General features: G+C 34.9%; 1 protein-coding gene across 1 annotated transcript in view; it reads right to left on the reverse strand.

The window, feature by feature from the left end:
* DNAJC13 (DnaJ (Hsp40) homolog, subfamily C, member 13) overlaps positions 1-10,767 on the reverse strand; it is a 131,842-nt gene that overhangs the window by 94,213 nt on the left and 26,862 nt on the right. The window contains exons 3-8 of the mRNA XM_011958215.1: positions 7,685-7,760; positions 6,520-6,669; positions 6,066-6,107; positions 3,159-3,359; positions 512-718; positions 322-417 (exon numbers count right to left, since the gene is read on the reverse strand). Coding sequence (XP_011813605.1) covers positions 322-417; positions 512-718; positions 3,159-3,359; positions 6,066-6,107; positions 6,520-6,669; positions 7,685-7,760 — 772 coding nt within the window. The remainder of the gene's footprint in view (positions 1-321; positions 418-511; positions 719-3,158; positions 3,360-6,065; positions 6,108-6,519; positions 6,670-7,684; positions 7,761-10,767) is intronic.

The raw sequence follows: 10,767 nt of genomic DNA on the forward strand, positions 1-10,767 counted from the left end.
ACAAAAAAGCAGTCACTGGCTTCTTTTTAAAGTGGAGTGAGGGTTAGGGGACTGTTGAAGTAAACAAGCTAGCTAAAGAGCTTAAAAGTCTCAAATTTTCAGTTACTGAGTAACAAGTTCCATTCTTTATATATACTTGGAAAATAACTTTAGTAATAATCATTGTTCTATGATCAATTAATATAAATATGTTAAGAGTTAAATACAAATTCTGTCCATTTCATATGCTTTAGCCAAGAGTAAACATTAAAAGAGAAAGAAAATTATCCTAATTTATCAATAGAAAGAAATCTCATTTAAGCTAACAATGCTGAAACTTACTTCTCCTAAAGGCTTCAATGTTGCAATATTATAGGTTGCTGGATCACGTTCTACTAAACATGTTTCTGTAAGTGCTAGAACTCTTTTTATAGGCTCCTTCAAAAAATAAAATTGAGACATATTAAAAAGTTATTTTTAAAAATGTCAAAATCAGATGAATAAATTTTCATTTTTAACATATGGGTCTTACCGAATGTCTAGGTGATATTTTTTGGACTACAAACTCTGCTAAAGATGTGATGGATTCATCAGTGCTGTATTTTCCAAAGCGAAGATTCAAATATTGCTCAAATTCTAAAGGTTCTTTCCTGATCCGCAATGAAATACCTATGTAGTTACCAGCATGGTCTATTGCACTTTTAATAATCTCTTCTCTTTGTTCTGATGCAAATAAATGCTGCACAAATTTAGAAATTTAAAAAGTCAGAGTTGAAACAACTGAAATGTGTCTATAGCTAATCAACTCATAGGAAAGGTATTAAAGTAGAAATTCTAGACAAAAAAGAGGTAGGTCTTAGAAGTAAATAAGCAGTTGTTTCAATGAAAAGACTATTACTAAGTTAAAATAATAAAGTCTGGGATACAGAGGCTGGCAAGTAACTGATTGAATGGCAATTATCTCAAAATTTCTCAGGTTCTGGTTCTCATCACCTTACGCAAAACAGCACGCTGGTTCTTCCAAGAAAGGCCTGCAAGGAACCCCAGCCAAGCCACTGGGGGTGATAGGTACTGTGTGGGCAGGACTCTCAGTTTCAAACAAGGCAGCTCTGATTTAATCTATTTTACATAGTGGGCTTCTTTGCAAGATGATGCTGAAGAATGTTCAAATGTTTACAAGTCATTGGCCTACTGATGTTACAGACCAACTTTCTGGGCTCTATTTACAAAGATAAGGAAACAGGCTACAGGATGAGTGTCTGTCATTTGAAATGCTTGGGATCAGAAGTATTTCAGACTTCAGAGTTTTTCAGCATTTGGAATATTTTCATTACACTTACCAGTTGAGCATCTCAAATCTAAAAATCCCAAATCTGAAATGCCCCAATAAGCATTTCCTTTAAGCATCATGTTGGCACTGAGAACGTTTCAGATTTTGGAACATGCTGAACTTCCAGATTTGGTATGCTCAACCTAAACTTGCATTTGGTGCCTAGAGGCCAGAAATGCTAAATGTCCTGTAAAGGGCAGAGTAGGTGTCCCACACAAGAAAGAATTGTCCTGCTCAGAATGTCAATAGCTCCCCTGCTGAGAAACGCTGGATCACATCGTGTTTAAGAACCTGATCTTATTCCTAGCAACTTTTTATAGTCACCATAGATACAAAAGGTACTAAAAGTTTGTTGAATAAATCTGATATAGTACCATATTTATAGTGAATTGATTCATTTTAGCTAGTGTCTTACAGTGGGAAAGTGGATTAATTCAAATCAAAACTTCTTGCTGCCACCAAGTAATACAAAATGGTGGCAATAAGAAGAGTATCAAACAATTTCAATCCTTAATGTTTACCTTATTATTCCATTTTATGGCTTGGTTGAATTACTGTGATACAGTTATCCTATTAAGGCCTGACAGGCCATATTCTTGTAATCAGGTATGTTTACCAACAAGATGTTAAGCATTTCAAATTACCACTGACCAGGGAAGACAGTCTATGAATAGCACTAAGACAGCAGGCTTTGGGCTAGGAGAAGGGCCTTCATCTTTTGGGTCTAGCCTCAGAGGTAACACACGGAGGTTTACCTGTGTGTTCCTAGATGAGGGAAATTAGGATGGTACCCATCAAGTGGGGAAACAGTAAAATCTAAGAGGAAAAAGGCCTGTAACTCTGAAGAACAAACTGTATTTTGTACATCAGATTATCTAGCTCCCATCATTGTTTATTTCCCTTTTGCTAACATCTACTCTCACATATGTAAAAGTTCTAGGCTTACTTTGGCTCTGCTACCAAGAGAAGGCTATTTTATCTACAAAACACTAAATATTGAAGCAGCATTCCCAGAACACTACGGTAGCTACAAAAATTAAATTTTCAATAGAAAGGAATTTTGCAATTAAGTTCAAATGAGTCTCTCCATTTGGAGACTATCTCTACTGCACATCTTTGAGATAGAAAGGCAGGATATATTTAAAAAAAAATAGTTATCTATACTTCAGCTTCTATTACTGATTAACAGGGTCTCAGCATCTTAAGTAGCTTCTGTTACACCCCATAATTTACTTATATATAGTTCTGAATTTCAGAACAAAAACATGTAATGAATTCCAAATTAAGTTTCAACGAATACTCAGATTTCAGATTATAAACAGCTAGGCAAAGGATGAAAGGCTCACAAAAGTAAGCTATTTTAAATTACTTTTTCAATTTTCTTTTTCCTTTTTGTGCAGAGCAAGATCTCGCTATGTTGCCCAGGCAGGTCTCAAACTCCTGGGCTCAAGCTATCCTCCTACCTCTGCCTCCCTAAGTGCTGGGATTATTATAGGTGTGAGCCGCCATGCAAGGCTTAAATTACTTTTTCAAAGAAAGCTTAGAAACTTTTTGGTAAGACAGTAATATCAATGAAAATAACAACTGTAGTCACTGTTTACAGTACTAAGCCATTCATTGTGTGTAAAGCATTTTACATAAATTATCTCACCAGATCCTCACCCTCCTCCTTTTGGAAAGCAGCAAATTGGGATTCAAGCTCAGGTATCTTTGATACCAAAACCTGCCTCTTATACTTCTTCCCAGAGGACTCACGTGAAATTTCTAAATGAAGTATAAAAAGCTTTGCTTTCCTTCAAATGGTCATGCCGCTTTTAAAGGGTTTTTTTTTTTTTTTTAAAGTACTTACCAATCTACTAAATCCTCCATAAAGTATACAAAATCCTCCTTGATAATCTGAGAGGTCTACAAATCCTTCAATATTTCTATAGTCATAGGAACAGAGTACTCTGTTGGTTGCTGGATTAATTTGGTCAAAGCCTCCAGGAGTTACTTCCAAAATTACGGGTTTTCTTGAGTCACTCCAGTGATGCTTATAGCAGTTGTATCTCTAGAGACAGGAACAGTCTTACTTTTAGGTTTGTAAAATAAAACTATATAAAATAACATTTAACGTATCAGTCACTATTGAAACAACCAAAAATCTAATTGTCATCAGAAATATTTAGAACTACTATCCAAATTGTTGAAAATATGATTAATGTTAGCCATTTGGAGGTGTTTAAGAATGTTTGCACTAATTGAAGACAGTATATTTCTTTTTAATTAGCAAAGGTTTTGGGCTACAATATTTTGTGAAGCTATTTTAAGCCACTCTATGTGAATTTATAAAAAGAAAAAAGGAAATCCTACATAGAAATCTATTCTGAAAGAGTTTTATTGGAAAAAAGATCCACTTTCTTTGAGGGATTCTTTTAATCCAAGTTCAATATTGAAAAGAGCTAAGTCACATTTCAGGGAAGTTGTAATATTCAATTTAAACAACCTGAATCAGCTCAGTATATTAATGTATATTTTATTTCCACATACCAAAAAAAAAAAGCTGAGGCCTACATTTGACCTTAGGCTTTTCTAACCACACAATTGGAAAGTTATTTTCAAGATTTCAAATCATAATAGCAGGTAAAATTCCATTTAGATAATATTCTTTCACAAATTAAAGTAGCTGAGTGTCAGAAATTATTAGAATAGTCAATATCCATTTGCTATCCAGTTTTAGTCTTTAAAAAGAAAAAAGGTTTAATCAAGGCTGCTAAGCAAAATGATGCGATACGAAAGAAGAAAATAAATTTAAAATAAAAGAAAATTGAAGCAAAGAGAAAATAAAGATAACAAAGTTTCAGATGTGAAATGAGTATCATCTCCCCCACCGAAACACCACAAAGTTTTCCCCCCATCAATATAAAGTGGGATACATGGTCATTTACCATTTTTAACGTAAAAATCAATTGGCTGCTCTACAGTACAACTATTTCTAATACTGAAATAACAAATTATCTTCTAGGTTTTCAGAAAAAGAGAGTGAGGCACTAAGTAATGAACACCTCCACTAATATCCCAACACTGAAGTCAGCAATGACCTTCACAGGACATCAAATCTCTTCAACATTACTGATCTATGCATCACACACACATAGTTCCATAAAAGTAATTGTGCAGACAGACAAGGGGCCTGCATTAATCCAAGAATACAGAACCTTGATTCCGAACTAAAAGATCAATCAACGCCACACCTCTCCTGCAGGAACGGGAGAAGAAGGTAGGGCACAAAAATTGTGAAGCTTTCCAAACTACACTTGTGTACATGCCTCAAGACCACTATATAGAATATTCTCCATTCCTCCCAGCTCATAAACAACTGCCATTAATGAGATGTGCTGATAGAAACATCATTGTATCTCAGGATTGCACAGACCAACCAAGAAGGACTTTGAGAAACCCTGATTTAGAAGTATATCTAGGGCAAATGGAGGTCTTAGAGCCAAATTCAACTTAGGCAAGAAGAGTGCCGTTTAGCCAGCACAGCATTTGGGGTGGAATCTAAACTTGTTTTTAGGATGGTATAGGTGTCACTTTGAGCCCCTTACTCCTGATGTAAAATTAGGTAAACTATCCTTTGGGCTATCTTCTAGAGGTACTGTTTCTACCACAAGATTTTGAAAAGTATGAAGTGGCGGAAGTTAACTGGTACAAAAGACAGCTTATATAAAAAGTCGAAGTATGCTTTTGAAAGCAGTTGTTTCCCAAACAGATGAAGTACATCACCTGGCAATATAGAATACTAAAATAAGCACACCAAGTTATGATTTATAAAAATTTGACCATGGCTCATCAGGAACAAGAAATAAGCAGCTCGCCGGTTGCCATTAAACTATTTAAAAAGGCTGCTGAGCAACCAGTCAATTGCTAGAGTTGAAATTAATGAGGTTTCTAGGATGCTAAAACAAGGAGCAGAATATTCATAGGAAGGATGAGGGCCTAAGACAGACAGGAGAATGGTGCTGCCCACATATTAGAATTCAGTTCCTGCCTTTTGCCAAAAGCTAGGGTTCTGAACAGTGCTATAAATTTAAGCATTATTTTTCCCCATTATAAAAGTAATACCTGCTAATGGGAAGAAAATTAACATTTCAAGAGAGTGAAAAAGCATACACGCCTATTCCTCTTTCCCAGAAGTCTCTGATTTAGTTTAAATGCTGCTGTTACATTACTGGAAAAGGCCTGGGAAAGTTAAGATGACTCTGATATGCTACCAGTTTCCTCCAAAGCTGTCAGTGCACCATGCCAAGCTTCAGTACGGGCCAGATCCAGTCCAAGAACATGAAAGAAGACAGTTTCAATATGCTCAAATCTTAAAACTTGAACACTTCTGAAATAAGAAACTCCTACACGAAACAACGAATGCATGTTCCAACAAGCACTATCAGCAGTGTGCCGCTCTCTAGTATTATTGTTTGGAATACTGAATAAGGACTACCTGAATGCTTATAGTGTTGCTTTCAATGCTCCAAAGGTTTTTTTGCCTGTTTTTTTTTTCCCATCTACCAGCATCAACATTCTTAAATCTAACTGTTCATATTTGAGTTTCCATTAAACTACATCATGTATCATACGGTATCAGGAGACATTAAAATTTTGTTTCCGTTTTTTCCCTTTAGCTTTGCTACAAATGGAACACACAGATTATGAAATGATTTTTACAATAAAGGGCAACATTTGAACAAATAAAAATACATAATAAATGTTAAATATTTACCCTTCCTGTGATTTTTCCCTCTGAAAAATCGGTTCTAAATCTCTGAAAGAGAAAACATAACCACAGTTTATAACAGACTGGTAAGGAAGACTTGGCTCCGTCCCTTCTACTCAAAGCAAGTAAAATCCTGACTTGGTAACCTGGACACTAAAAACTGTTATTCAAGTTATAGTTTAAGAATATTCAAAAAAGAAGAGTATGAAACCTTATTGAAGAACAAGATAAACATACAATGCTTTCTCTTGCACATGCAATTAAAAAAAACTAATAAACTCTCAAATATAAAAGATTTCCAGCCTGTTAAAGTGAACGTTCCACAGTGTCAAGTTAAAGGTCAGTAAGAAAAAGTAATTATAGTGGGTATAGAGAACATTAATTTCTCTACTTATATGTAACTACTTCATTTTAAAAAGAGAAGAAAGAAATTTCATTTATGAACATGGAATCTTCTTACTAATGCTTCTGTAAGAAGTTCTGTTCTGTGCTCTGTAGAAAATTTTAAAGTTTCTGACTTTTTTCCACTGCCTTTACGAAATGTGAGGTTGAACTCTGTTCCTTGTCCTTTTCCAACAGGGCTGATGCTGCAAATATCTCCATAAGGCCACTAAAAAAAAAAAAAAAAGTTATTTTGACTGGTGCTACTATAACACAGTAAAATGTAATGCTTATTTTTGTCACTTTAATTTCATAACCACTGATTAAATCAGTAAGATTTTACAAAATAGAGGTCTAGAAGTTGTGTCTTATAGTAATTCTATAAAGAAATTCTTTTAAAGGTTTTTAGAAAAATTCAATATGCATTCTTTTTTTTTTTTTTTTTTTTTGAGGCGGAGTCTCGCTCTGTTGCCGGGACTGGAGTGCAGTGGCCGGATCTCAGCTTACTGCAAGCTCCACCTCCCGGGTTTAGGCCATTCTCCTGCCTCAGCCTCCGGAGTAGCTGGGACTACAGGCGCCCGCCACCTTGCCCGGCTAGTTTTTGTATTTTTAGTAGAGACGGGGTTTCATCGTGTTAGCCAGGATGGTCTCGATCTCCTGACCTCGTGCATTCTTATTTTAATGACGACATTAATCCAAAGAAATTAAAATTAAAAAGTGACAAGAACTGGGAAGTGAAATTTTATGATTACTTATAAATTTGTGAATAAGTTTGTGAAACATGCCTAATTTGGAATTAAAACAGGTCAGAATAACTTTGAATATGTTTTCTTATAAATGTTCAGGTTACTCTTGCCTTTATACACACATAATCCTACTTCCATGACAAGTATTTTATACCAACTGGACTCATGACTTACATATGTTTTTATTACAGTAAAAAGTATAAGACTGTAAAAATTATAGAGAACTAAACTACTAATTGTACATAAAGGAGGTGGCCACAACTAATAGTAACTTCAAGTTATACCCTTGAGAGCCTAGAAATAAGCGTATTCTCCCCCTCCTCTTTATTTATTATTTTTGATCCCCAAATCAGAGTATTACATAAGCACATCAATCTCTTTCAGATTTGACATTTCTATCTTAAAGTACTGATTTAAGGGAGGGTAATGGGTCACAGCCTGGCTTTTAAAATTCAAAGGGAGTTCATACAAACACCTAACAGCTTCTAACAGGATTACCTGATTTGTTACTTCTAAGGTATTGGGATTATATGTAGTAATCGCATGAGTTCCAACTGAAAAGACACGCTTATACCTACAAAAGGAAAACAAGTGCTTAAATTTAGTGTTAAACAAAAAGATATTTTATAAGAAAACATATATATAACACAAAACATTTCAATAAATACACAGAAATGTGTTAGTTGATTAATGGTGACTAATGTAGCTTAGTTATATATTCTCACCTTTTTAAATGTTCTAAAATGTTATTTTTATAAAAACCCACCAACTCATTTTACTGTGAACTATTAACATATCTAAGTAGAAAAGTATGACTTATATGCAAGCAATAAGTTTGGTAGTATACATTAAGTTGGGAAAGCATCAGCTGAGGATGCTGAAAGATTCTAAACGGGAAACTTTTATTTTAAAAAAAGACACTACATACCAATGCTTTCAAAATACCCTTACAACAAAGCCATTCGGAAAGGAAGGAAAAGCTATGGCCTGGGGCAACTGGTCAGTCCATATCCTGGAACACAGCCATATCCTGGAATCTTAATAGTTTCTACTTAAGCAACTACCTATTACATCTCAGTGTTGCAATTTTATAGAAGTAGGAAGCCTATACCACAAACAAGCAGTTTTCACTTCTCACTTCATTTCCTTTCCTTCAAGTAACATATTTGAAGGAGAAAAAACATTTGGGTATCAGTAATCCTTCAGAAGAGAGAGGAATTCATAATCATAAAAGGAAATTGAATTAGAAAAATTTATTTAAAGCAAAATAGTTCTTTGGAAATAAAATATTAAAATGGATAAAACATTAGTATATATAAAATAAAATTTAGGAAAATAATTCACACAACCATACAGACAAAAGTTTTTAAAAATGTTGTGTATAACTCTATGCTGACAAATTTGAAAATTAAGAATAAATCAACCTTTATATGGAAGAACTTAGGAAAGCTGCAAAGAATTACATCCTCCAAAAACACCAGGCTCAAATGATTTCAAGGCAGAAGAAACCTAAGAGGACCAAGTAACTCCCATGCTTCTTAAATTGTTGCCGATAACTGAGTAAAGGCAGCTTCTCAATTCTTTCAATACTACTAAAATCTGAAAAGACAATACAATAAGGAAAAAACCCCACAAATCTATTTTCAAAGTTAATATTAGCAATAACAATCAAGTCGCATTTTAAAATTATAATACACCGTGACCAATTACGTAAACACTTCAATATTAGAAAAATCTATTAATATAATTGGTTATATTTATTGAAATATCTATTTGTATTTTAATACGAGATTTTTAAATTTTTATGTGGATATGTGGTAAAGATTTATAAAATCGATTTTTCTCTTGTCTATTTTTAAAATCAGTATATTATAAAAATTACAAAGGAAATGATCAATTTTAGTAATCTTTACCACATATCCACATAAAAAGTATTGCTACATTATAAATGCTTTTTTTCCTAATTCTACATGTCCAAAGTAGAGTGAGAAACTAAAGAATTACAGCACTTCCCTCTAACAAAAAAGCAGTCACTGGCTTCTTTTTAAAGTGGAGTGAGGGTTAGGGGACTGTTGAAGTAAACAAGCTAGCTAAAGAGCTTAAAAGTCTCAAAACTTCAAAGCCTTTGTCAATTAATAGGAATTAAAACAAAGAAGTAAGATTTTGCTCAATCTGACTTAAACTGCACAATGAAATCAAATGTGTGATAAGAGATGTGAATTCACAAACTATTTTTCAGAATCACCCTGAAAGTCAAACATGAAAATGCTTATAATCCTGAAATAAAACAACAGAATTTGTTTATTTTATTCTGGGAGCAAAAAGTAAAAGAAAGCCTGAAATGTTCCAAATGTAACTGCTGGTGTCATCTACAGTCTTGGAGGATTGGCTAAGAAAATATCCTTTTCAATCTTACACCAATCTTCTCTACCACACCTAAGCCTCTTCTAATATCTTTCTCATATAATTCTGTCATCTAGATCATACTGTCAAAATAACTTTGAGATGACAATATTTTAGACCTATATTGTCCAATAAGACACTTTCTGATATGGCAAATTTCCACTGTCCAATAACGAAGCAGTTCCCAACCTTTTTGGCACCAGGGACCAGCTTTGTGGAAGACAATTTTTCCATGGACAGGACAGGGAGATGGCTTCAGGATAAAAGTGTTCTACCTCAGATCGTCAGGCATGAGTTAGATTATCATAAGGAGCACACAACCTAGATCCCTCTCATGTGCAGGAGGTGGAGCTCAGGCGGTAATGCTTGCTCGCTTGCCCACCGCCTACCTCCTGTTGTGGGGCCCAGGTCTTAAGAGGCCAAAAACCTGGGCTTGGGGGCCCCTGCAATAAGGTAGCAATGAGCCAGGTGTACCTATTGAGCACCTGAAGTGTGGCTAAGGCAACTGAATTTTACATTTTATTTAAAGTTAAATACTTTAAATAGCCACATGTAGTTAGTGGCTACCATATTGGAGAGATCACATTCTGGATCCTTCAGCAAAAGGATCCTGGAGTTGTATACACACTAGATCCAGCAGAGTACTGTCATAACTAGTAAACTCACAGCTATCTTTCGGATAAATACTGAGCTCTAAAGCCATCCTAAGAAAGCTATTAAAAAAAAAAAAATCCTAAGAGAATTCCCTTCCCCTCTGCATTCCCTTCCGTAAGTACTCCCCATACCACTCCTTTTAAGAGTGGCTATTGAACTTCCGCTTAAGGATGGGGCAATTATTTCTATGTCATTTAAGACATCTTTATAAGCAAACTTGAACTTCCAAAGATTACCAAAAAAGCCTCCTTGGATAACAGATATAGAGATGAAAATCTCTAAAATGTCTCACATGTATGGAAAATTAGTCACAACATTTACAGCTAAAAGATTTTTATCAGCAGAGCGCGATGACTCACACCTGTAATCCCAGCACTTTGGGAGGCCGAGGCAGGAGGATCACTTGAGGTCAGGAATTTGAGACCAGCCTGGTCAACATGGGGAAAACCCGTCTCTACTAAAAATACAAAAATTAGCCAGGCGTGATGGTGGGTGCCTGTAATCCCAGCTACTCAGGAGGCTGA

This window comes from Colobus angolensis, unplaced genomic scaffold, assembly GCF_000951035.1.
Source record: "Colobus angolensis palliatus isolate OR3802 unplaced genomic scaffold, Cang.pa_1.0 Scaffold46, whole genome shotgun sequence".
NCBI classification, from domain to species: domain Eukaryota; kingdom Metazoa; phylum Chordata; class Mammalia; order Primates; family Cercopithecidae; genus Colobus; species Colobus angolensis.